The sequence below is a fragment of the Plasmopara halstedii genome (genome assembly GCF_900000015.1).
Source record: "Plasmopara halstedii genome assembly, contig: Scaffold_671, whole genome shotgun sequence".
NCBI lineage: Eukaryota > Oomycota > Peronosporomycetes > Peronosporales > Peronosporaceae > Plasmopara > Plasmopara halstedii.
In genome coordinates, this window is record NW_020187588.1 from 152963 (window position 1) to 179293 (window position 26331).

At 44.5% G+C, this 26331-nt stretch overlaps 10 protein-coding genes across 10 annotated transcripts in view; 4 read left to right on the forward strand and 6 right to left on the reverse strand.

Moving 5' to 3' along the window:
- The window catches only part of PHALS_13599 (catalase peroxidase hpi), a gene marked incomplete at both ends in the record, with an annotated part of 916 nt that extends 845 nt beyond the window's left edge, over positions 1–71 (forward strand). Inside the window, one exon of the mRNA XM_024729389.1 lies at positions 52–71. Within this exon, the coding sequence (XP_024579771.1) occupies positions 52–71 (20 nt within the window). The remainder of the gene's footprint in view (positions 1–51) is intronic.
- A 758-nt stretch (positions 72–829) lies between these two features.
- On the reverse strand, positions 830–2022 carry PHALS_13600 (Uncharacterized conserved protein; the record flags this gene model as incomplete). The annotated part of the gene is made up of 4 exons (XM_024729390.1): positions 830–1093; positions 1174–1435; positions 1490–1702; positions 1775–2022. 4 exons carry the CDS (start codon positions 2020–2022, stop codon positions 830–832), a joined length of 987 nt encoding a protein of 328 aa, XP_024579772.1.
- Positions 2023–3122: 1100 nt separating this feature from the next.
- On the reverse strand, positions 3123–5208 carry PHALS_13601 (RlpA-like double-psi beta-barrel domain; the record flags this gene model as incomplete). The annotated part of the gene is made up of 2 exons (XM_024729391.1): positions 3123–3136; positions 3306–5208. The coding sequence occupies 2 exons, from the start codon at positions 5206–5208 to the stop codon at positions 3123–3125; spliced, it is 1917 nt and encodes a 638-aa protein (XP_024579773.1).
- Positions 5209–6586: 1378 nt separating this feature from the next.
- PHALS_13602 (transcription corepressor) lies at positions 6587–7246 on the forward strand (the record flags this gene model as incomplete). The annotated part of the gene is made up of 5 exons (XM_024729393.1): positions 6587–6602; positions 6663–6752; positions 6820–6923; positions 6996–7064; positions 7121–7246. 5 exons carry the CDS (start codon positions 6587–6589, stop codon positions 7244–7246), a joined length of 405 nt encoding a protein of 134 aa, XP_024579774.1.
- A 120-nt stretch (positions 7247–7366) lies between these two features.
- Positions 7367–8965, reverse strand: PHALS_13603 (RxLR-like protein; the record flags this gene model as incomplete). Its single annotated transcript, XM_024729394.1, has 1 exon — positions 7367–8965. The coding sequence occupies one exon, from the start codon at positions 8963–8965 to the stop codon at positions 7367–7369; it is 1599 nt and encodes a 532-aa protein (XP_024579775.1).
- Positions 8966–14928: 5963 nt separating this feature from the next.
- PHALS_13604 (uncharacterized protein) lies at positions 14929–15205 on the reverse strand (the record flags this gene model as incomplete). The annotated part of the gene is made up of 2 exons (XM_024729395.1): positions 14929–15117; positions 15182–15205. 2 exons carry the CDS (start codon positions 15203–15205, stop codon positions 14929–14931), a joined length of 213 nt encoding a protein of 70 aa, XP_024579776.1.
- Positions 15206–15655: 450 nt separating this feature from the next.
- On the reverse strand, positions 15656–16032 carry PHALS_13605 (uncharacterized protein; the record flags this gene model as incomplete). Its single annotated transcript, XM_024729396.1, has 2 exons — positions 15656–15703; positions 15880–16032. The coding sequence occupies 2 exons, from the start codon at positions 16030–16032 to the stop codon at positions 15656–15658; spliced, it is 201 nt and encodes a 66-aa protein (XP_024579777.1).
- A 1483-nt stretch (positions 16033–17515) lies between these two features.
- Positions 17516–17799, forward strand: PHALS_13606 (uncharacterized protein; the record flags this gene model as incomplete). Its single annotated transcript, XM_024729397.1, has 2 exons — positions 17516–17573; positions 17651–17799. 2 exons carry the CDS (start codon positions 17516–17518, stop codon positions 17797–17799), a joined length of 207 nt encoding a protein of 68 aa, XP_024579778.1.
- A 2972-nt stretch (positions 17800–20771) lies between these two features.
- PHALS_13607 (uncharacterized protein) lies at positions 20772–21818 on the forward strand (the record flags this gene model as incomplete). The annotated part of the gene is made up of 5 exons (XM_024729398.1): positions 20772–20805; positions 20851–21094; positions 21139–21385; positions 21449–21532; positions 21597–21818. The coding sequence occupies 5 exons, from the start codon at positions 20772–20774 to the stop codon at positions 21816–21818; spliced, it is 831 nt and encodes a 276-aa protein (XP_024579779.1).
- A 1530-nt stretch (positions 21819–23348) lies between these two features.
- On the reverse strand, positions 23349–23632 carry PHALS_13608 (uncharacterized protein; the record flags this gene model as incomplete). Its single annotated transcript, XM_024729399.1, has 2 exons — positions 23349–23555; positions 23582–23632. 2 exons carry the CDS (start codon positions 23630–23632, stop codon positions 23349–23351), a joined length of 258 nt encoding a protein of 85 aa, XP_024579780.1.
- Positions 23633–26331: the final 2699 nt, after the last annotated feature.

Below are 26331 nucleotides of genomic sequence, written 5' to 3' on the forward strand. Positions count from 1 at the left end.
TCACTAGATATCGATAATTTGGTACTTTTGATTGCTTCCTTCGTGTAGTAGGTTGTCGCTGGCGCAGTTGAGATGTTGTCGCAATTAAAATGTTGTCGCACGTCATGCCTCGTCATCTAACTAGTGACGCGCATGAATGGATTAATGAGATTCCCACTGTCCCTATCTACTGTCTAGCGAATTCACAGCCAAGGGAACGCACTCGAGATTCGAGATAAGAAAACAAGAACCGGAACGATTGAAGAAGTAGCAACTTCATAACTTACAAACTCAAGCTAATCTCTGACCATCGTTCAACTAGCACTGCGCCATTTTTCACAGCAATCGTCACTACTTAAATGTTCTCACAAGGAGAATCTTCGACCCTCTGAACGTCTTAGTGCACGGTAAAAAATTCGAGATGTGAGCTATAATTTAAGTAGTCGGGTATGCTGCGACCAAATTAACTCCTCACAGCGGTGCAGAGGGTCTACACTGCTCAAAATCTTGTCAAAGGATACATTGGATGCATATCCGGGTACAATTGCAATCTATTTGAGCGACGACGCGTAGTTTAGCTGGCAAAGCTAATGCAGTCCAGACTTGAAGTCTAAAAGTGGAGCCACAATTTATTGAAATCAGAGACTCAAACGTCGCCATATCTGCAACTACTGCAGCCTTATGTGGTATTTTTCGAGATCAAAGAGCGATTGCAGCAATATGCATCTTCTCTGATGCTGACAGCCTTTAAGATCTGACCGTTTAATTGGAAATATCGGCGATTGTTAATAAAGGATTTTGTTTTATTGCATAAAAGTATCATAGATTACTTTTCAGCATTCATGCTAGATCACTGGAGTAGAACTTTTTCGTACATGGCTTCACGCACGGGCAACAAATGCTGAAACGTGTCAATATTAGTATAATTTGCCATGTTTTTCGATTGCCCCTGAGCAAATAGCGAGTCAAATTGCTCCTCCTTGCGAGTGTACTCGCGCAAAAAGAAATCATTACCGAAAAGGTGGTGAATTCGTGTTTCGTGCAGCCGTATAACAACGTGATCTAGACGCATCCAAAAACGCGACAGCACGTAGAAGCCTGACGGCATCACACGCTGCAACATTAAAGCCAACAACAGAAAAGGATTAGTGCACAGCCGCATGACGTAAATATATAAAATCGCTGCTGCCTCACCACTTTCACTGACATGGCAGAAACTCCGTGGTCGTGAAGCTCGTCCTCATAGAGCGCGACGTCGTCGAACCAAAGAATAGGTTCGCGCTCTTTAAGCTTTTCGATGTCTATACGCTCTTGTGCAGTCTCCAACTGCACGTCTTTTATGCTTCTTATCAACGTGGTGGAGTGATTCTCCGACTTGATCAGGCGCTGCAATGAGCCCTTATAGTTTGTAGAATACGTCCAGTCGTAAGAGATATCTAGTTCTCTCACCTCTTCTCTGCAAGAAACACATTAGCTTCGAACGTATACACCATCACGAGATCTGTCGTACTTGCTGTGATCGTGCTTGGCAATAGAGACTTTGAGCTGCTTGTTGGCCACAATGTCTTTTGCCGCGTCACTGATCGGTGGAGGGAAGTGCGCGCCTTTAAGAGCTTCAACGGCTAGAAAATTGTAGGCTATGCCGGATGGTTCATGAAACAAAAGCAGCTGATTCTTGCCGAACACCATCTCTGGTGGCGTCAGTTTGGCCACCTCGCCGATTCTGCATGAGTTAAGTAAAAAAAAATATTATCACAGACTATATTTTTTGATATCAAAGATATGTCTGACGCACTCGTCCATCGCGTCGATAGGCGTAATATGACTCTTATGAGAACCAATGACCCAATCATGCAGGCGGATGCCCTTATGCTGCACGGGGTCCGCTTTCGACCCAATGAGGTTTTCGCGGCGCGAGTCGCCCAGATACACAGGTGTGGGGGAGGAAGATTTACCGCTGTCGTTATCTTTCACGCTTTCATAAAGATTCTGTAGCAGCTCTAAAGCGCCATTCTCTAACGTATAGAAACCTGTTGGGGTCATGCCTTCCTTTGCCTTTGCCTAGAAATTTCTAGTTGAAATAGCGTGTCTAATCATCACACACAGGCCAACATTTTTGTGCTTACAAAATATACCTTTAAAGTACTGGAATGCTATATGTTTGCATTCACTAATAAGTACGAAGTGAAGAAATAAAAAACAAGTAAGCGCCGAGAAGGAGATGATTATCTGTATCAGGAGCCCACCTTCTATCACGACTTCAAAATTTCGCTCAATAATCACTCGACCGATTTAGAAAATGAATCGGCGATAGCAAGATTGAGCTACTGCGATAAATGAATGCGGTCTATACATCCTGGATTTTATTGCGTACCACATATGTGTAATGCTTACGAGCATTCATTTTTCTTTTCATAGTCCATATTTTATTTTGAATTACTTGAGATGCCTCTTTTGTTAGAGACAACAGTAAGGAGCGACGAAGAAGTAGATATCAAAACCTCGCATCGTTTTCAAAAAGAGAATTTATATCAGTCTACCCTCTTGACTTGAATAAATTGAGAGGGGTGTAAATGAGAATTTTGTGAAAAGACTTACTGACGCAGGAATCGACTTTGCTATCCACTTGTCGTAAGTCAACGTCGTTGCCACAAAAAGCATCTTTATGTACTCAATTATAAGATTCAGTGTCATGTGCGGCAATTTCCAATCTCACGCTGAGAATTGAACCAAGAAAACAGAGACGTAGCTTGTTTATTGTACGGTGTGCAGTGCATAATTTATATAGGATATATCGCGCATGTGAAAAACACCGTGGACTAAATGATGGGTAAATAAATGCAACAGAAATTGGGAAACTTACTCTATGCCATAAGTTTACCATTCACCTGCTGCAACTGAAAACTACACACTGCCTACCAAACTCTAACGACTTATTACAAACTTTAGCATATGATGGTAACTAGTTCTGAGCAAAATTGGCATTTCCTCTATTCTGAGCGTTGACTCCTTTAAATATAAAAGACGTACTTATGCATGTTGGCAAAGTAAAAACGCACCACAGATGCACTGATCCAGCAATTTCTGGATAATTAATTGATGCTGGGCTTCCAAAACTGTCAATGTAACCGCCATTCAGTTTCTTAAAACTGCATTTCTGTCCACAGACACAAATCACATAAAAAGCACAATGTTTAGATATGGACTCAGTAATAATAAGAATATGAAACAGCAGCTTCAAGACAACTGCGTCGCTGCTGCTATAGCATGTAGCTTTTCCTGTCAAGCAGCTGCTGCTGCGTATTCCATGTATCAAAGTGGCTAACCTGTAATGTTGTGGTGTCGTCCACTCTTCTTGGAATAAGGGTAGCCAAGTATGCTTAGGGACTCGCGACTGTAGCCACTTTCACGCGCTGAGCCAATGCTGGATTGTGAAGTAGCCAGGTCCCTACTCTGGTGTACGGCAGGATTAGACGCATAGCTGTCGCTTATTGAGTTTGCCATGCGGTCAGCCTCCGTCGATCCGCTTAGTTGCGCGTTAAGTGGATAATTGTCTGCAGCAGAAGGTGGGCTTGACTGCAATAGTGTGTTGTTCGACAGAATTGATTGATTGGTAGGGCGAGAAGCTGACGCATAGCTATCCGCATCAGACAGTACCGAGTCATTCGTGTATCGGCCCAAGTCAAGACCCGACGCTCTCATCGAGTTCTGCTGAAGACTCGGGCGACGCAAGCTTGTACCGTGAACGTTGCTCTCAGGAGACGTCACTGCATTGGCGTAAGTGTCGTCTGAACTGTAAGGCGCAAACGACTGTTGGGAGCCTAAGCGGCGAGTGAGATCCATCGTAGCACGAGCCTCCGACTCACGCATGTCATCGATGTCAAAGCTTGAGCGACCTTCTTCATCATCCTCACCATAGTGTTGATAATTTGTGTTGGAAGCATGACGAGGCACAATTGGAGCAGACAAAGTAGGGGCAGACTTCATAGTCGACGTGGGTGGGCGAGGAGAGGTGATCGTTACGTTGTTGCTGTAGGCATACGTTGGAGCAACATAAGTAGAATTTCCGGGTGGCGAAAACGAGTTTGTTGTGCGATCAAAAGACGATGGTGATGAATTTACAGCGGTTGCTTTGACAGCAAGAGGGGTGGGATCATTCATAGCAGGGGGCTCTGCATGCACGGCCAGCGCCTTAGGCAAGTTCGCCTCACTATGGCGAACACCAGTATCCTTTGTACTAGCTGCGGGTGACAAAGATTCAGCATAGTCGACCGTAGGCGATGCAGGCCGCTGATGGTCATCGTGGTCTTCGGGAAACGTCGCAGCGGCTGCGGCAGCTGACTTAGGTTTAGTCGAAGGAGACAGGTACTGGTTTTCAACATCGTTTCCTGAATCACTGAAACCCTTTGCAGCACTTTTGCGACGTCGGATCATAATGACTGATCCCACAATGACCAAGACCGCAGCTGTACCACCAACGGCTCCACCAATTACCCCAGCATTAGAATCGCCTGAGGTGGTATTTCCTGTGACACCATCCGCAGTCGATGCTGAATTAAATTGTACGCTGGATGACGCGCATCCAGACGTGCTGGAAAAAGCAAATGTACTGTTCAGTATCTCGCCGTCGTCTGACTCCACTGAGAATTGAACGTTTTGGTACCATGTCGCTGAAGTAGAGCCTGAATTCGCCGAATAAAGAAAGCTTGAGGATGTGCTGGTAGCCGGAACACCTTCAATTGTTGCACTCGTAATTACCTTCTGAGAGTTATAAAACTGCAGCGGTACGTAGGTAGCTGAGGCACCTTCCATCAGACAGGCACTGATATCACCCGACATGAGTGATGAGGGGCATGAACCGAACCGGTACGAGACAATGGTGGTTCTATCTGTCACGTCAATGTTCAGTGCGGACATCGAATCTGCTGACAGCTCCAGCGTGCCAGAAGTGCAACCATCGCATACATCTAATACATAAGCAGTGGTGGATATGGCCGGATTATCGTCACGCGTGATCGTAATGCAACGCGCACAGGCATTATTAAGCGAAAAGTCTGAACTTGGCACGGAAGCGTAGAATTTAAAATTATCTGACGACTCCGAAATACCTTTAAGGCGGCATGTCCCGAAAGACGGATCGCTGATATTATAAATTGAAACGATGCCCGAGGCAGTGGCTATCTCGACTGTCACTGCCACAATTGCAACGATAGTAGTCCAGTCTCGCATAGTCAGATTTGATTTATATGTACCAATGGTCCGTTGTATGCTTGGATGATGGAATCGCGTTGTCTGCTTTGTGCTGATAGCCAACTTACGATCCGCACTACGATGGAAAGCTCTGATGCTCGTCGGTCACTAGGCGCTTTTTCGGTTGTGAGTTGTTGTGTGAGCTGGCTACTGGGGGAAAGCTACTGCCACCGAGTGCAAGAAGAGGCGGCCAGGGGTGGGGGCTGAATAAACTTAAAGCAGCTGCCAACTGCTGCCACCGGACGCACTGGATCCAAAAAATCAATATTTAATGACAAGATCAATTTCCGCTGACACATAATAGTGTGAAGCTTTGTCCTGTAGCAGCTGATGGATAAGTAGACAACATCATTTTTGCATATTAGTGGTTTCCTTCAGAGTTTGCCTGTTAGCATTTAGTGACAGACCTAACAAAATAGTGTCCCTTTGTATAAATGCGGCTGCTTGTAATGTGGAGGCTTCGAACGGGCTACATGGAGCTGATAATAAAATTTAACGCGATCACTTGACGTCACAAGCGCAGATAAGCGGAGCTGTGCAATACCACACGTACAGCGTACTGCTGGTTTCACGTTTGACAGGGTCGGCCGGGGACTCTGCATATTTCCCCCGTATCAAGGAAACTAGTGTTATTTTTTTAATTTGCGTTTGAGACGTGATGCTATTGACGACTATGTTGTCTTCAATAAGCCTAATCACTATTTCGCTTTCCTTGCAAGCTTTGTGGTGCTCAACGACACATGCTGCTCTGTTTTATATATCTAGTTGAAGACTCGGTTGTGTTTTGTATTCAAGTCACAATTTATCCTCGAGCTAGTTTTGTCATCTCCCTGTAAGAATTAGTAACACAGAGTGATGATTAATACTAACAAGATGATATAGTTGACTATCTTCGATAATTGAAAATTGATCAACACTGAACTGACTTTTTACGTGAAGATTGCGCCCGACATAGCACATTTGATAATCCTTCCTCTTCTGTTGTTTCCCAGGTTGAGGCTTGTGCTGTTGTTCACAATAATTTCGTAATCACTTTTCGTGTCAAATACATTTAGCTATCATTTCGCGTTTCGTTGCAACATTTTGTAGCTCCAAAACGAAGAAGCTACCAAGATTTCTCTAATAAAGTCAGCGCGTGGAATGTACAGTTACAATCTGCAGTCACAAATTCACAGCTCCACAATGTCCACGTCTGCGACATCTCGATACTAAATCAATGAGTTAGTAGACACATCAGCCATACGCAGCAACTGGTACAAGTAAAGCAATTGTGTGCGTTCGTTTTCATTGAGTCAAATCTGTACAACTCAGAATGTGTGTAATAGCATGGATGGTGTATAGCTGAAAACAAAACAAAATGTCTCTGTCAAAAGGTGAACGCAATCAACAGCTAGGTAGTTTTATTGTTTGGTCACGCGGATTGGCATGAGCAGGTTCCATTGAGAAGTTGTTGCGCGAGGTCGTGGGCGAAGACGTGCAAATATTGCATGAGACAATCGATTGGCTGAACGAGTGTGCTAGAGGTGAAGTGGTCTATACTTTTGATGCTCCTGCAGGTTGCTGCCTACAACAAATTTGTTGCTACCGTAGAGCTATTACAGGTGATTGGTAAAGAGGCTAATACAATTGCAGAAATTGCTGCAAAGAATGAAAACTATCGCATCTCACAAGAACACGTAACGAAAGCTCTCGAGGTATCTATCTGTGTATGGTTCGATTGATTTAAAAGGTCGTTTTCCACTCGTGCTTGACTTGGAGTGTTGTAGAATCTCGGGATGCGACGATACGTGGATGAGATTCAAAGGATCCAAGGATCATCGGAGCTCAAAATGCAGGTAAAATTATACTTTTGAGTGCGCGATTCGTTTGGCTGACACCTTCAATCTCCAAGAAGAAAAAGGAGCGGGTATCTCGAAAAAAAATAGCTGCAGAATCTGCCTCGCGTGACGAGTTGTTAGCCGAACAGATGGCACTTTTTGAGCAAGCATTGCTCAAGGCAAATAGAGAAGGGTGGTAAAGCACTCTAAGAAGTAAAACGCGTTCTTGATAGAACATTTACGACTAGTCGATTTAACGCTCCTACCAACACAAGAGAAAGACCCACAAAAAAACAAACTGTACAGTCTATCAGGATCGCTCACTTAAATTGAACGATGACTCCTCGATGATCAGATGCATATATCGGGCTTGACGCGTGCAGCATGCCGACATCATTCGGAAAGTCCTTTGTGTCCTCGGTGGGCTTTTGGCCAATAATATTACACTCTTCTACCTGTCCTTCACCGCGATACAGCACGAAATCGATGCGTTTTGACGGCCTATCGCTGGGGAACGTGAACTTGTGCTTACGATCGTCTAGGTCTGAAGACTGGGGCTCAGCCTCAACATGCTTCTCCAGCCATGCATCCTTCATGTCTGTCATTTGCCCAAATAGTTCTGATTTTCCGCTAAGAAATCGAATGCCGCGAGATTGGGGCTCTGCATTTAAATCACCTAGCAAAATCTGTGTCATACCTTTGCCTTGGCGCATAAACTCCCAAATTTCAACCATAGTTTGCTCTCTCGACCGCTCGCTCAGCGACAGATGTGTCACGTAAACATCAATTTTGCCCCAGCTAGGATAGTCAACCACTGCGTGAAGGCACAATCGCTGGTGTGAGTCGTTTGGATCATTCGGGTCGCGACTAAGCAACAAGTAATCTGTTTTGAGGACGGGATATTTGGAGAAAATTGCAGGCCCCTCCTCAATGCGTTCGTACGGAACATTCGAATTAATATAGCTCATGGCTGCTTGATAGACGTATTGATATCCTGGAAGGCGGTCAGCCAGATGCTTTACTTGCGCGTGATTGCCTGGTTCTCCGAAAACTCCGTCGTAGCGCACTTCTTGAAAGCCAATAATATCAGCTTGAGCATTCTTGATAAACCCCACGAGATGATCCAGTCGCTTCAAATACTGATTCCAACGACGCGTAGGGCCATACACGTCAAACGACGGATTTGTATTCCACACATTGTATGACAAGATACGCGGCCCTGAAAGAGCAACAGAGCATTCGTTTCCACTAAAGCCACACACAACAGCCTTCTCTGTCTCGAGGTCAGCCATCTCATTAATCGCTGAAAAAGTGTGCTGAAACACATTGTGTTCTGCTTCACGATCCAGTGCCACGACCACTTGGTGCCTCAAATTAAACTCGGCATCCTCCATTGTCAGGTAAAAATTAAAGCCGAAGGTCACATGGCTCTTAAAATGATACATCTGACCATTCGCTCCAAGACTTTTCTGTATAATAGTCATTTCTGACTGACCATCGTCTCCTGTTATCTTTAAAGGGTATACAATGGCATTTACTAATTTGATTACAGGTGACACGTGGACGTTGGCTTGCATTTTGATGAATTTGAGAGCTGATTGTAGTGCTGTCTGAACAGCTACGTCTGTGGCTGGATCCTTTGGATATATTGGGTCGAGCAGAACACTTCCGTACAGCAATGCGTTGATTTTAGCGTTGTCTTTTTGGAGTTGAAAGAGATCCACTTGCTTGAAACTTTGGCGTTTCAGGTGGGTGCCCCCGGGCTGCGATGACAGGTATCGACCTGTGAACCGTGCACCACCGGCAAGCGGCGGCCAAAAGTCCCATCGCGGCAGACGATCATCTGGAAAGTGAGCTGTGACGAGGTCGTGGAGGCTGGCGATAAGCCCTGCTAGAAGAAGTGCGCAGATGCCTATCATCGGATATTGTAAATATAGCACAAAATTTTACACGATGAAAATTTTTAGACGAATAATTTATTTTACATTTGGAACTTTCAAGAAAAGAATTGGTTAATCAGATTCTTTGTAGTGTACTCGATTGAAGACTGCAATTTTGTCCACATTGTCGCGAAGAGCTAGAAGTATACCTTAGCTCGTTTATAGCTTCCACAAATTCATGTCGTGCTTCTCCTAAATATCCGCTGGGTATTTGAACGACTTGTGTTTTGCAAAAGATGCTAAGTCGATGTAGTTTTCAAAATGAAGCATTCAGCTCGACAATGCTTTACGTTGAACTTGACGAGATCAAAGATCAATAGGAAAAGCTTTAAAAAGTCAATTATATGTCGTAATTTTTGAACCTTAGGTAAAGTATCCGCTTTGGTAGCTCACCCGGGTGCTTTACAAACACGCTCAGCATTCAGCGAACGTGCCCATGATGTGGACTAACTAAAGCCTCGAGCTCCTTCCGCTTTCGTCGCGTTCGCCAAGAGTCAATCCAAATAGCTTGCTCTAGAAGGACATATTATATCCCCTGAACTATGAATACTTTCTCTTTCACCGTTTGCGCTTTTCTAGTTAGGGGCTGCGTAACATAATCTATCGCCATGAACAATTATGTTTACTTAACTATGAACTAATAAGCTGACCCTTTAGCTGAAGTTTAGGGGACAATGACTAGTCAGCGAATGCGAAATTATTGAGTAGGCGATAAGTGGATGTCCCGCGCCATTTTCGTTCCAGCTCGCTACTTAAATTGCCTCTTCAAATTCGCATATTATATAAAACATAATTTTGCATAAATTGTTTTTTATCACAGAATATTCAGTCTCCTTACTTAGATAGTAGCTACGCTAGGAGATGTTTCCGACAGAGGTAAAATGTTAAACACGCGGATGGCCATCAGTGATGATCACGATTCTTCACATCAGCGCTTACTGGTTGCAGGTGCGTTAATCACATTATGCTTTAACCAGACTACTAAACAATGCGTTACGAGACACAAATCTTAAGCTAGTATAAATTACGCATCACCATCTTAAGGGCTTTTTTAAACGTCAGCCTCGTAGTCCGCCTTAACAAACTTTATTATTGTCGTCATCGACTGATGCACTAAACAGCAGCTCTTAACACTGCACGGTTAACCAATATGTTGATCGAGCGCACCGTCATGTTTGTCGCGGTCAGTATGGTGCGGCTGGCAAAGTATTTTCATATTTCAATTTCGAGTCCGTCGACATCCCCGTACATAGATTTGATGTGTGATCTAATCTAGCCGAAGCCACATACGGTATATCGTCATCGCTGTAAACCGCATGATATCTTCAGATAGAGCGATCAGCATGAGGGTACACAAACGTTTTCGCTGTTGAAACGTCAACACGAAGATTCGAACCACAATGCTTATTTAAGAGTCTATTACAAAGTAAGGTATTTGTAAGAGAGCGCTGCTCACAAACAGTTCCTCAAACACAACACACACGCCTGTGCGACGTGGAAGCGATTCTCGGCATGGAGGGAGAAGAACAGTCCTGACTTGAAGGTAAGAAGAACGATTTACTACCTAAAAGGTAAATTTGCAACTGAATTAAATGAGTCATGGTTCCTAGCTACATGCAAAACACCCCAAGGGCTCCGAGAGGTTTTCCTGGCAAAACCTGTGGTGCCTGATTTATAAATCAAGTATGTATTGAGGTTAAACCTCAGATTCAACTAATACAGATCTTGGGTGTACGGAGCTTGATTTTCTAAAGCTTGACTCAACTTTCGTCGAAAGTATACAGTATAAGTGAATGGCTTACGCGAAGGACAGAAACACGTCGACCTCGTCATCAGTACAGATTCCCAAGTAGGAATCAGCATTCAGTATCACACAGAATATATAAGAAATCACCATGCATTTGGGTACACCATACTGTAATCTTAAGGTATTTGAGTCACTAAATCATTTGTTTAACATGCAGTAAGGCCTGCAGAGTCATGTTCTGCGTTATTCAACGTGATATGATGCGTTAGACAGATACTCTTCAGCTTCGCGATCTGCCCGCGCGTGTTGTACGAAAAACGTATTCCACAACGCAATTAGCATGTTTCATTTTTCTCTCTGCTTGCGAGTCAGTGATTGACGTATCCGGCTTTGTACCGAGCATGTTGAATTATGTTTGTCAAACCTTTGTCGTAATGTGCGAGTCTGTCTCTATCCGATATAATGGTTACCGGTAAGCTATGTTAGCAAATCTTTTTGTAGAGGGACAGCTTGGCTGTTGCCTTCCTTCACCGCTAATTCACATTGCCGGTATCACCGTATGCGTCTGTTGAAGACCGAAAAAATAGCTAAAGCGAATAGCACTCTACTGAAACCACTAGACTGACCAAATGTGCTGCAGCATTCGATGAGTGTTTAGCCTGTTGAAGCGTTTTACACGTGCGTGCTTTGCGCTTACCCATTTATACACAAATAAATAGCAGTTTTGGTAAACTTTGTCTTTTTTTTCGAAGTAGCCACCTAGAAGGGTAATACATGCTTCTTACATTATTCAGATTTGAGAATCACATCCTGAGGCATCAGTACACACTGTATTCAAATGGGTTAGTGTTGTAACCGTCACCTTGGGGTAAGACGAAGCGGTGCAGCCGTGCGATCTTGCGCTTCAATAAAGCGACATTTAAGATCTCAAACTTTTTGCCTCCCAGAGTTTTCAGCAGGCATACATTTTGTGATTGACCTGTACGCTGTATGTATCTTCTTTGCGATTGACGGAAGAAAGCGCATCCGTTGCCACTTACGGCCGACCCGTATTTATATTTCTTTGAAAGTATACTCGGCATAAAAGGACTACCATCCTGCAATTCTCGGTGGGGGATATAGTGAAGATATCGCTGTGGGAACTAACGCGTGCTCTTTTTGTAATACAAATAGCTTAGCCCAACCAGGTGCATCTTGAAGTTAACTAGAGCATATTCGGTTTTAAGATGCTTCTCGTCAAAAAGAAGGAAGTTCTATTCGGCAGAATTCAGTTGGCGAGACTGAAAAGGCATGGCACCATCATTTCTATTGGCATCTGATTGGTGCAAAGTGTAGCCTTTTCCAAAGGCTGAAGCATAACAGACGACGTGGAATGGCCGATCTGGATTCTGAAAGGCCAGAATGGGGAACAGCACGCACGAGGCTATCGTTCACGGCCTTATTCTGTATCATAGAAATGTTTGACATTCTGAATGAGGAGAGGGTGAGATGAAGTGCCATGTCGCCATTGATGTTCCTTTTTTGCGCGAATAGTGGGTCAAGCCTAGTGAGCGTCCCGTATTTAAACAGACGCATTCAGCAGTCTACGCTGACCTTTACCTCGCTGTACCTTTCCGCAGGTTCTGCTCTCCAATTGAAGAACCCAGAAAGGAAATTTTGCCGGTGGCAAAGACACAACTTTTGATGTTGGCTAGATGATCAAACACTCGAGCACCGCTCGCAATTGTAAATTGTGGCTCTTCATACTAATTTGTCGTGCTCTGCACAAACCTAATAAACATATTGTCGAAATATGCTTGGTCTTAGACACGATTTGGCCTGAACAACTGGGCTATCAGATGATCAATCGTTTTCTGGTCTTTTTTGTTCCGGTGTCTAATCCTACAGCTTCTCGCGTGGAGATAATAAAAAATTTCAGTTTCTGAGCAGCAAGTAACTTTAGCCGTCAACCAAGTCAAAGCAATAAACAAAAGGCTGTCGTTCCTGCTAATCCGTAGCCATTTACTTTAGGATCGGCATTTGCGCCGGAATCGTGGCTGAATCTAGCTTTTTATCGGCATGCACAATTTGCCGCTTGTCAATAGCTTTCTGATACAGGTGTCTGGGCTTAAAATGATGATTGTCTTGCTCTATTTATGCTTCACACGCGAGAAAATGTCAATGGTATCAAATAGTTCCCCCGGATGGCGTAATATTTTAATTATAGCTCACTGCAAAACGCACTTCCTATCCGGGGATAACACACGTGCTAGATGTCTCGTCACCACATCATGATATTCCTTCAATAAAAGTATAAAAGGATTTGTAAGATTTTTGAAGGAGGCCATCTCATTGCATGTAATCAGTGCTCTGTGATAGTCCTCAATGAAGTATTTATCCATGATGAATGACAAGTTCTTTCTCGCTCTCGGTGTCCGCCTAACAACTTCGATGATATCTTCGTCTTATCATCCTGTGCACACATCATCGCGGGATAACTTATCAGGTTCTATCCAAGTATATGCAAGGGTAGTGAAGGAGGACTTGTAACCGTATGACTACCCCAGTTATTCCATTCAAAAGTGAATAAGATTTCGCGCTACCTACCCGTGGATCTATACTGCTCCGCATGGTGCGCCTATCCCATACATTGCTAGCTTGCCAATATCGTCATATTATGACAAGAATGAATAATCGGTCATATCTATAGAGCCGGTCACTCCTTCTCGCGACTTACAATCGTCCATCGACTCTACCAGCTCTATCAAGGGAGATTCCAGCTTTCAGCTGGTTTCACCCACCATCGACCTTGGCGCAGAAGTCATATCTCAAAGCCGTTTGATACTGCTCCACCATAGACACGTTTTTGGTACTACGACATATAGTCGTCCTTTCCAATTCAGCAAAGTATAATCTCGAGATTGCGATATACGATTGATCGTCTCCGTCCAAATTTAATACCAGGCTGACTGCCGCTATCGTCTCGAGCTTGTCACAGTCAACGCGACAATGACGCTTCCACTGGCATTCAGGGCTGATCTCATTGCTGTCAGCAAACCTTTGCCGGTGAGAATGCATTGAAGAAACCCTTCAACAAAGCTACTTACCAACATGCTCTGCCAGTGGCCTTTGTTTAATTTGAATAAAATTCACGCCTCACAGTAAAGATAAGATTACTTTGATTAAAGAGCTTGATGCCAGATCAGACATATTCCCCATACTCCGTTCCCATTCAAACGGTCAGACAAAAGTGCTAGCAGGTGACAAATACATTTTTATCCAGAACACTTGTACAGAACGACTATAGCACTGAGGCAAAATGTTTTAGCTCATTGCCTTTTTGTTGATTCATGCGTGACATGCCTCGACAGCCAAAACGCCACCCTTATGAATGCTTTAGTTGGCCCCCAAGTTCCTTGTCAACCTCATAAAGCGGTACCGATCTTGGTGGTGGAGGCGTTGTCAATACCAATTGACTTTCTGATATCAGCTCGACTACAGCTTTAAAAAAAAACTAAGAATGTCATCAAAACAATTTTCAGAATCATGCCTGCGCGGGTGACGACATGGCTGAAATCCAGGATGGGCGGCATCAAGATGCAGATATTGAGCCGGTTGGAGCGCACATTGATTTATAGCAGGTAAAAGTTTTTATCGCCGCTGACCTACGTACGCTTGTATTGTCGGTGGCTTGTGAGACTAGTTTGCACTGCACTTATTTCGTCATATTCGTGGCCATAACGAGATTAAGTAAGATTGACAGCAACTCAAAGAATATGCAAACCCATGCTTTGTTTCACAGGAACCACTTAAGCCGTGTCAAATCCCGCTGTCACGAACCATTCGGATGCCGAGTTTTCTGTAGTGAACAGAATGATGACTCAGCTACATCTTGGTGCTGATCTACTTTTGCTTTATTGTAGTGATTCTGTTTTAAACCACCCGTGTAACCTCTAATCAATCTGTCTAGATACGCAACTCAGAATAATGCGTCTTGTCAGCATCGGCCATACGCTGGGACTCTCAAAAAGAGTCGACGTTTTGCCACTATGTGGAAACATTACGAATGCTAGCCATGAAAAAGTGTCGTCCTTTACGGCATTTCTCGATGAACAATGGGTGGTCCCTATTCTATAAATAAAAATAGATAGTAAGCCCGTTAACCGATGGCCTCACCACAGTATTCATCAAGTGTGAGGGCACACTCACTCCATACTCAAAAGAATAAGAGTCTCACGTTGGCAAAACTTTCCTGTAGTCGTGGATGCATAGCCAAAGATTGAGTTTTTATTTGATTGCCCAGGTAAGAGTCGGATCTGTGGTACGCAACGTGTTTTTCAGCGACGATTAAGGCTTGATCTTGTTCCGAATTTGAGACTTGGCCGATGGCTATACCAGCAAACTTCTAATTATGAGCAAGACTATTCACAAGACGATCAAAAAGCGAGGTCGAGTTCTCGTCGCATTACATTGCACTTCGAGAAATCTCTCATGAAAAATTCACCAGTCTGACAATTCAATTACTGTATCCAGTTTGTAAGGCCTTAAACTTAACGCGACTTGCCCTGTTCAACCAACGCTCGGATAAACGGTATCCCCTTTTGCACTTACGATAGACGACACTACAAGAATTTTGGTTAAATGTCTAAAGAGGCGCATCAAGACGGCCACATACACGGCACGCACGCTTGCACTTTAAGAAAAGACTTGATATATGTGCGGTAAAACAGTACTGAATTGAAAAGAGATTATAGTTACTTTTTCTACATAAATTACACCACTAGAGCCCCTAGAGATTATATATAAAGCCTCATAAAGAAGAAAACCTACGAGCCTGATATATAAAACCTTGGGTACACTGAGGTTATCGCCAGGGGAACCTTGAATAGTTTGGCTTAAGAACTTTGTTGGAAGTTCTCCGCAAAAGGACTGACTCGCGCCTCTCATAGAGAGCATCGCTCTGTACCAATTAGTACTAGAATATCATCAGTCTACACGTATCAGTTCAGAGGACATGTGTGACATCAGAATGATGTACAAAGGATCTGTCTCGTTGTATCCCTTTGTCATTTGTCACCACAACGCGCGTCGACGGTGATGTGCATCACCGAGATCCCTTTCGTTGAATTGCTTGGTTTGGCCCATCACAAGCTCCAATCATAGGTACGAGTTTACCCAGCTGCTGTAAATTTAGCCGTGAGCGGTATTTTTGAAGAGTGGGGAGTTGCGATGGCACGGAGCGCGTGGTTGATTTCCATTTATGCGGAAGGTCAACATACAAACCTGTCGAAGGGATCTGCAACGTCGAATTCTCAATCATGTAAAATCTTGTTTAGAGCGTCTTTAATGAAAGTTGCTGCGACCTACTCGCTTACTAAGGGGCAAATTTGACTCAATCATTCCGATCTAGCTTCTCGGTAAAGTCTGCGTTCTCGTTGTATGTTTCACGGTGCCTCGTAACTACCTCCTCCATAACGAACGGGCACGAAGGACGCTTGTGTGAAGATCCGAGACGGAGTGCAATGAACGCCAGCCCTCCGGTTGATTTTTATAACCGACTCCTTCCTGTAATTGGTAAGAGCGACGGTGTTGGGTCGGCCCTCAGGGAGTTGCAATGACCATTCTTACAGAATAATTTCTCGCGAGCATCACCGATGAGGTCCTGTAATACGTCGTCGGCAGGGATCGCGACATTCTCGACATGAAGCAATTGAAGACGAATGTATATCCCAAGTACCAATTTGAGCTACACTTAACGCAATATATATGCTAATGGATTACACCAAGTCATTATGTGAAGGTAATTCTATGTGCCTTCTGTATGGAGTCTCCAAGTGCATACATGAGATATAATATAAAGGCACAAATATTCTACATAATATATAGAATGATGGTCTCTACTTCTGGATCTGTACTGGTGACTAGACCGACATATCTCTGTCTTCAAAGTGGGTGGCGTAAGCAAGTCAGTAAGATCTACTGAATACTTTCCTCGAAAGTTCAAATTCAAGTTTTTGAAGTTCAAGCTCCGTACACCCAAGATCTTGTAAAGGTTCAAATTCACCCTTAGTTTTACGAAGAAGGATCATAAGGTTTTATCAGTAAAATCTTTAGAAGCCGTTCGGGTGATTCGCATGCAGCTAGAACCTCTAACGTGTTTTGATTCAGTTGCAAACTTACCTTTACGGTGTTACGTCATTATTTTTCCCTCCAAACCAGGACCGTCCTTCCCCCTCTACGTCGGGTATCGCTTCTTCGTTGCACAACCGCCGTGTGTTGTGCTTGAGGGAGTAGCGCTCTCTTACAAAATGTCACTTTCGAAGGTCTTCCGGTGCATTGATTGGTTCAACTTTATGAAACCTGCCTTAGTGCAAGCCGAATAGAGTGTGACCCTAATGAGGCTTAATATTAGTATGAGGGTGTAATGGGCTACGTACGCTATGTCGGCTCACGTACATATGCCACGTTTTTCTGTCGTAATCGGCGAAGCTAGACGTACCAGGGTCAAGTGGCATGTTGGAGTTGTCCAATTAGTACTTGGTTCGGATGAAACTGATGTCGCCTCGTAAACGAAAGGCTCGCGTATACGTGGGCTGCTATCCTCATCCTTTAGACTATTTACAGGGTTAAATTATTGTAGAAATTCGAACAGACATATAAATTTTTCAATGATATGAGAAGCGCTTGGCTCTACAATTTAGGTGGTACGAATCCACCCATCTGTATGCATTAGCTGACGCGGACTCTAAGAGCTAACGCTTTCTTGGACCATGCACACGGCAGCCATGTTGCAAGAAGAATTGATGAAAGTTGGTGAAAGATGGCTATGTCTTAAACACGACATAAATGTAGAGTCTGCGCGTTTGTATTTCAGTTGACTTTGGCCCACCACACCGTACGCTAGGTTCCGCTCTGCGTTTCTTCTTCGTGACTTGTAGCAGTCACGGTTCATCCCAAGGTGCTCATGAACGGCCTGGGAAGTCTCACGACAAACCTTTACTGGCAGGGCTCATGCAACGGCTTAGCCGGGTCGCCTTGCTCACCTTTCAATCAGTGGTCGAGACAAAAGCGGTACATGCAAAGTTGACGGTGTCATATTTGTTTCTTACTTCGTACAAGAGGACTTAAATCTAGTATTGGAGTGGGAACATATCTGGGCAGAGAAAGAATCTCCCTCTTATAAGAAAAATTAATATGGTCATGAATCTGGCCAGGTTTCAGACAGAGTCAACAGCTCGGAACTTGCGGATTCTGATCACAAACACTTCGTGCAAAGATGGGCTCTATCGTACATCACCTCGGTAAAAGAGGAGTATTTAATGTGGTTTGATTTTAAGTATCATATACCGCGGGTGTCAACACCGCCTTTCCAGGCGTATCGAGTGCGCTTAGGCGATTTTCCAACCCTTAGGAAGCGAAGGTGAGAGACGTTGCTCAGGATATAATTTGTGAAATTACTACAAAGGTGTCAGGACTTTTTTCGAAGGCGGTAACGGCCACCATCTTCATCGCGGGCTCCCGAAAGGGTGCGGCTCAAACCGAGGTCCTGATCACCCACTCTATCTCTTTTGATATAGTGGTCAGTTCGGCATTCATATCAATGTACAACATTTCAAACCGCGAGCACAGGAGGGCAGTGCTGAGTATGATGGCTATAAGAGCGCGTTAAAGGCGATGGAGCTCATGCATTCCACGGAATGCATGAGGCTGAACAGCCTCTCAGTCCGCGCAGATATTTTGTTTTTGTCAAAACAAAGCTTCTTTGACTTGAGTTTGAACTCAGCGAAGAGATACAACGATATGTGCTTCTAAGCATGGCAGACGTCAAATTCATTAAGAGAAACGTAAAGTTTCAGTAAGACAAACTTGGTTCAATTGTACCCTACGGAGATTGTGATCAATGGGACTCAGTCATATAATTTAATTCAGTCTAAGAAATGTGGGAGTCAAAAGCCAGATTTGACGCTTGTTGATAATCAAATAGTGAATCTGAAAAAAATCCAGTCTATTCGGCAGTGTCGTGCGATCACTACGATTCGCGGCTGAAGAAGATAAATAACAGTACGAGGAGCATTGACGATCCCAACAGCGGATACAAAGTCCGTAAATCTTGCGATGGGGCATTGATAAAATTGTCGAAGATTGTATCGAATATCAAAGTAAAGTGTGGGGTCGTTGACATCGTGCAACATCGTCTAGCCCCAAACCTAGGTTCGAAATACGATCATGCTTTGACATAGCGTGACCGATGCGTTGCGATCTGTAGGTCGACGGGAAATCGGAAAATTAAATGCCCATCGTTTTGCTCTTTGTAGAGCATTGGTGGGTCGCGAACCCTCCTATTCCACAAAACAGAAACGCGCTTGGCTCCGATTCAATCTGCAACAGCTTCGCACAGAACACAGAATTGTCTAAAATAGGTAGCAATGGTATTGCTAATTCCTGGAGCAGAGCCGGAAGGCGGGGGTAGCAACAAGCCAATGCTCGGGATAAGACGTATAGAACGATTGCATGTCACGGTCTCTAGAGTATATCTCTGTTGAGTTAGGAAAGGACGAGCATGTGTCGCGCTCCCATAGTGTATTTTTGGCGAGCTGGTAGGGTCCAGCTATAGATCTGCCTATCCTAACTTGGGTCGGTGGATAGTGAAAGCGACCATAACTCACAATCTCTCTTGCCGGAGCCATTGAAGCTAAAATGTGACTATACGTCTCCAAAAGAAGGGCGACCATAAAAATTCGAAGAATGATTCATCTTTGTCACAATCTAACGATACTGCTAAATCCATAAAGCGATCCATCCGGCGGAGCAGTGATAGTCTAAAAATAAGTGCCGTTAAAGATCAACAGAGTAGCCCTCGGGCTGAAAGAATTTTTATACTACCTTCGGCAAAAAAATTCTGGAGCTGTCAAAATGCGCAAGGAGTTACAAGACGGTGAAGTAACCAAAACGGTTCAATTTATATTGGAGGAGGAACTGAGCTCTCCATAAATCATGAATAAATCTGTCGCTGAGGATACTCACTGAAAACTGAGTGGTAGGAGAGGGACAGCTGCCTTCAACAATCCCCAAAGCTATTTCTTCTCTGTTTAAGGTAAATCACGAAGTGGTGACGAGGGATCCACCCCCGGACTGAAACTAGTTGTGTCCATGAAACTAATATTGCGTTACACAGCAATGGCCCTTACACATAAAGCAGTGTCATATCATTGATGCTTTCTTCCGTGCAAAGCACGAAGCATCTTTGATGATAGAAACTATTCTTATCACTCGGCAATTACTTTCTGTGCCAGAAAGGCTACTGGAATGTGGCGAATTGGAGATGCTTCCAATAACCTTAAAGTTTCCACGAATCCGGCCCGAAATCCGATTTTGAAACTGATGTGCTGTACAACCGCATGGTCAGTCACGGTTTGTGCAACGACCTAGAGCTGTTTGATGGGAACTATCAACAGATCAAGAGAGGCAGCGATATTCCTTCAGCTGCAGTGACTAGTCCGAGCAAAATGCTTTGGGATGGTCTGATTATCGTATGCACTAGCGACATTTAGCAGCCTGATGATCCAGCTATCAGGCCACAACGTGGATATGCATAGACCTATATCGGCAATATGTTTGTTCCTAAATATGCAGATCACGAAACGTAGGATGTGGAGACCCGCATTTTACACTTTGAGCGGTGCTTGAGTGCAGACGCTAAAATAAGCTATTTGCCAAAAGAGATAATTGTATGTGTCGTCGACAGAAATCTCACTTGGATCTACATCATAAAGTAAGCGTGCAATCGATTTTTGGGACGATTAAGACCATTGCAAATTCGCTAGTGCGTCTGTTCGAAAAAAAATCGAGAAAATATCTTAGCTCGACCAACTTCTTGCCCAGGGACAGAGCAAACTAGGTCATTTTATCACGACCTTTCGTACTCAAGCTAAATTGACTACGAGTGATGTTATAGAAGAAGCAGGCTAACGTGGATGAAACTGAATCGGGAATCCCATCAACTCTATTGGAAGTCAATGCTGTGGGCACAGAGAGACAAGTTGTTGCAAAAATAGAACAATGGATATACGCGATAGTGATGAGAAGACATTTGGTCAGAAAAGCAATGATTAACCGGACAGCGATGTTGACCTTGAAGAGGTAGAAGACGTGGCTATCAATGTTATCCCCATTTCTTCAACAGAGTGGGAGGAGTTAGCACCAGACGCATTAAATGATGGATTCAAATCTGTTAAAAAGGAGAGTGCGGAAAATGCCCATGCCGAGACGTCGGATAGTAAAGACGGAAAGTTGGGCAGTGTCGAGCTTGATACTCGTCTACCTGAACCTACAGCGTGTGATAGTGAAGAGCTAGAAGAATTGCCTGGAAGTCAAGCTCTTTCGTCTAATTAAGAGCCAATTGATCCCGATATTGAAGACACGCCAGCTTTCACGAAGAAGTGAACGGAGTGCTAGACTTAATGTTTGAGAATGATAATCGCACTGATATTGGGGAGCAAGCGATTGATGCAAAGCTTGAAGCAGAACCGAGTACGGTGGCTGCGTATGGCACAACGGATGAAATTGTGATGTCATTGACTGATGCTGAAAAGTCTGCGAAGGTAACTGATATTTGTGACGTCGTACCTGATGCTTCTAGCGACACGCTGATGAAAAGGGTTCAGCAAGATAAAGTGACTTAAAAAGCGGTACCAACGAGACACGACTCTGCAAGGACGCTAGAGCAACTTGACAAGATCGCAGGCTTTAAAACAGCGGCTGTAGAGCACGTCGGTGCTGACGTGACTGACGACGCATATAAGATGAAGGCTTTAACGGCGGTACTGAACCGAGTATACTTTCTCGAGCTGAATCTCAAGCAGTTGCGCATCAACTGAATATGAGTTCAAAGACGATTCATACAGTGAAGCTGAAACTCCACGTACAGACGTAGTAGCACAAAGCATATTGCCTCCAATCTCTTTTCGTGAATCAATGCATGAGGGTAAGCCGAACCTTTTGGGAGCAGAAGTGTACAAAGATGAACAAGACGAGTACACTGATGATGACCATGATGATCGACTTGTTGAAGATTCGATTAAATTCACACCACGAGCTGATGATTAAAGGTCACATGGTGTTATGAAAGGCGGCCATCAAGGCTGTGAAAGAAAGCCTTATGCGAGCCCTGACTCGGGCTATTTCAAACCCAGATTGTCATTTCACGTACTCTACCTTTACAATAGGCTGCGTAAAGCTGCTAAAAAATCCCAGTGAGCATAAACGCTTGATAGCGTTTGATTCCCGCCAGCTCATAAATACTTTAAAAAATCGACTTTCTTATGACAAGAAGCTACTTGAAATTGAGTATGGTGTCGTCGTGTTTACTGCGCATCTGCTTGGCGTTTGTCCATTTTCGATCTATTCCGGCTTTAAAGATCATGCTCTGTTGTGCACAGCGAGGTCGCCACCAAATCTTACAAATAAAATTGCAATAAAGTTATTCAAGTCTTCTCTGCTCAAATCTTTTCTTGAGGTGAGGGATTTACTCTCAGTGGATAAGTGCGAGGAATGGCAAGATCGTGAAGTCATCAAAATAGTACGGTGGTATTGAAGGAGCAGTTGTACTTATCATTCATCATAGATGAACTTGTTATAAGGACACATGAAGAACACTGAATGCGAGGATTGGGTAGACTATAGTATAGAAGTTTTTGGATTATTTTTATCCTTTGCTTAAGGAATATAAGTACGTGGTGACACGAGACTCACAGTACGTATTACCCCGATTAGGGAGTGCATCATGATATTTTACTTGGCTTCCGAAATTAAATATTGCGCCATAAAGCAATAGACCTTATCAACGCAAACAGTATGATGTCAGTTGAGCGTTTTACCATGTGATACACACTATGGGTTTCAGCACTATAGATCACATACGGCGTAGAGTCAAGCAAGTACGTTCTAAACTCGACCAGGGTATGCTGCACGGTAAGCTGGGGTAAGGCGCAGTGTATTGCAAAGTCTACGAGTCATAGATAATATGGAAAGGCCGACCTTTATTCACTAGATCCAGATTATAGATTTCGGATACGGTGGCGGGACCAGAATAGATATGTTAACGCTGACTATTCGCAAAGATAAGGTTGAAAGAAATGCGAGAATCGCGTCGTGGACTTTATCCTTTGTAGCACTTGCGTGGAGAGACCGCGGTGCTGGGTCAAGCTACTTTCACTCATTGACTTTGCGTTGAACCATTCAGTACATGTCTCTACAAATTTTATCCCTTTTTACATAGACAATTTAGTAACCCTCAGTATTCTTTGATGTCGCCACGGAGTGGCCATATTACAAGCTAGGAAGAGACTGTCGATCAAAATCGACGGGCATATATCAGTTTGGCCGCACATCGTAGCAAATTATTGCTTTTACCCCGATGAAGTTGAGCGTCAAGTGCCAGGTACACGTCGCTATGGCTGTGAGCCAAGAAGAGCAAAACAACACACCGATACCAGAGGCGAGCGAAACTCACGTAAATACCTTGTGGGGTAAGGGGGGTTAGTGCTTGCAATTTACCTACCTACACATGCAATACCTTAAGTAAGTCACGCCCGCATCAAATCTGATCATCACGGTAAAAGCGGAAAGGGGAAACGCTCAATATTCCACAAGAATGCGAGCATATACAGTATTCTGTGTCAATGACATACCGCGATACAGTTTTAGTGAGCCAGTTGGACAGAAGGAGATCTTTTGCAAACGCATCAACGTCTTTGCACACCCTGAAGCTAAGCTGCCTCCTCTTTTATCCGATTCACTAGGCGAGTTAGTGCGATGGCAAAACTCAAAGAGAAAGTTTAAGATCTGGCTCATCTTAATCTTAAACATACCTGTGATTCACGTGGAGATCGACAAGCCGCCACCACAACCGAGAAAATCATGAGAGCTAATGTTCAGTCTCCTCCCATACTGCGCGTCGGGCAAGGGTTTGGGATCCAGATTGAGGAGGAGAGAGCTTTCCAAGCGATTCATTTCCACATTGGGTCGATGTGTAAACCAGGGCTCTTACTGGTACGTGCTGGCACCCTCAGGCTAATAGCTAGCGGGAGTTAAAACACCACTTCGGCGAGATTGCCCTAGTGCTGTGACCGCTTGTGACTATGTACACGCTGACTTTTTTTTCGTTTGGTGAAGAGGCAGGATCGCCCGAGTCAGCGCACCCTTGATTCGCTGGAAGCAACCTACCGTCCCTTGATCGGTAGCTGTTACAACCTTCCTCGCCAAAATTGAGACCTGAAACAGCAGGAACTGCGGTGATGGATTGGTTCTTTGACGTCCGAGGTGTCTTTTGTAATTTGCGAAGTCAAGTATGGAATGACGTTCTAGGCAGATGGTCGCATATCTGCAGCTCGTGTGTAAAGCAATAACACGAAAGAGGCGGCGTGTTTTTTGCACCCAGTGCGGGAAGCCGTCTAAACCGTGCAGCAATTTCGTAACGGGGTTACACGTACCCTGGTACGAAAAAGTGGGGTCACACAAGATGGCGTGACCGAACAAAGGTGTAAGACAGTGTATCACACAATAGTGCGGCTTCGCCGTAACAAAACCCCACAACGTGGTAGGACTGCCAGTGTTATGCATATTAACTAGGCTTTACTATTTAGATAGAAAACCTAGAGTTTCAGATATAGGCTGCTCTGTCTCAAAATAAGAGAAAAAGACATTTTCAATTTTGAGCGAAAGAGTACATTTTACTTGAAATAAGGTTTGGGTACTCTTGGAGGTAGCGGATTGCGATCCGGTACACTCATACTCGTTCTGGTATAGAACGTTAGGGTTGGTTACCTTAGCTAAGCTTCCTCTAAGCAGAGAGCTATGGTAGCCCCGCTGTACTTGGCAGTGGTCAATCTAAGCTACGACTGATTCTCTGTGAGGATGAGGCAATTATTCTTTCTGCCTTAGAGCATGCAGAACGGCTTTAAAAGCTGATGTCCCTGATTGGCCCAAAGATTGTGTAGCCTCTTGCTTCGCAAGGACCAGAAGCGATAAGTGCGAGCCTAGAGGCATTTTCAAAATATAAAAATTGCTCAGACAGAAAAAGATGTCGAGGACGGATCTTCCGACACATGCCGCTCATGGTGAGCGTTAAGATCATCAAGGGTAAGGATGGAGAGAATCTCCTGCTCTAGATGAGAGAGGCCGAGATGGCGATGGCATCTGCCATGCTACAAAATGAGCAACAGTGCGTGGCGCTAGCTATCTCCAAGCTAGGGGCCGAGCGCGAGAATAGGCTTTAACGTGCAGTGCTTCGGATGAACCACCTGGACGGAGCTGAAGCGTCAGCGTTTGCGAGTGTTCTCGCCGCCTAACCAGGTGTATCGCTTGCGATCGCGTTGCCTTGCCGCCCAACAGACAGAGAAGGAGTTGGTGGACTTCGTCCAAAAGTTGCAAACTCTAATTGCCAGCATAGTAGCCGATCCTCTATTCGAGGCTGTCACAGTGATCGTCTTTATGAAGGGCCTCCGCACTGGCTTGGCCAGAATGGAAGTTTTCGGCTTGAAAACGTTTCCTTTTGAAGAAGCGGTGAATGTGGCATTGAATGCCGAACTCAGCTTTAAGTCGGCAGGACCTGATTGGAATGCACACCCTCATAGCTCGTCGAGCAGGCATGAGCAAATAGAACTCAACTATGCTGAGAATGAGGAGGGAGTGCATCGAGCTGCCGGGTAGCGTTTAAAAATCCCACGGTGTTATTTGTGGAGACACCCTTCACCTTTGGAAAGGTTGTCTCCTACGCAAGTCGCGTATTGGTTCATCAAGCCGACGTCCCGCTTCTAACCAGTCTGGTTGTTCACGGATAACGAGAACCACCAGTAAGCGTGAGACGTCCTGCTGAAGTTCTGTTGTGCCTCAAAGTGGTAGAGGGTAGCAAGGCCTAGCCTCGAATAGCTTCGTGCTCTTGAACACGAAACGTGTATGCAAGCCGGGCTTTCTGGTCGTAAAATCGACCGTGAAGGGCTTTGAGAAGCCAGGATAGATCTGGATCGATTCCAGGGTGTCGGGTAATTATGGTTGACGCTCCACGATTGAAGGAAGTCAGCTGTATGCTGGGACGCTGAAAGCGCGGCTGAGTGACATTATCACTGTCCACTTAGCGACGGGGACTTGTGTCAATGTGCCGAGAGTCCCTGTGCACCTATGTGTCAAGTTTCTTGACTTCGATATCGTATAACGCTGCTTAGTCTTAGACTTGTATTCAAGATATGACCTCATCCTTGGTATGGCGTGGTTGGAAAACCATGAGCTGCGGATTGGTTTGAGGTCAAATACCCTGGGCGCTACGCGCACGTCTCCTGATGGAGCTTTGGTGAGTCATGAAACTACCTCTGCTAGGAGGCAAAAGCGCTATTGGCGCGGGCACTGGACCGAGAAGGTCAATGTGCTTGATATCAGAATATCCGAGTTGGCGAACACCGAAGGTGTACCGGATGAGAGTCCCGAGCATGGCTCGCGGGCTGAACGTGGAATGGCACGTAACCCACTGAGCACTGCTCAGGTATCAAAGCAGTTGCTATATGCCAAGAGTGGCATGGTCGGACGAGGTCCGAGGCATCTTGGGCGAGGCCTTGTTGATGCGCGT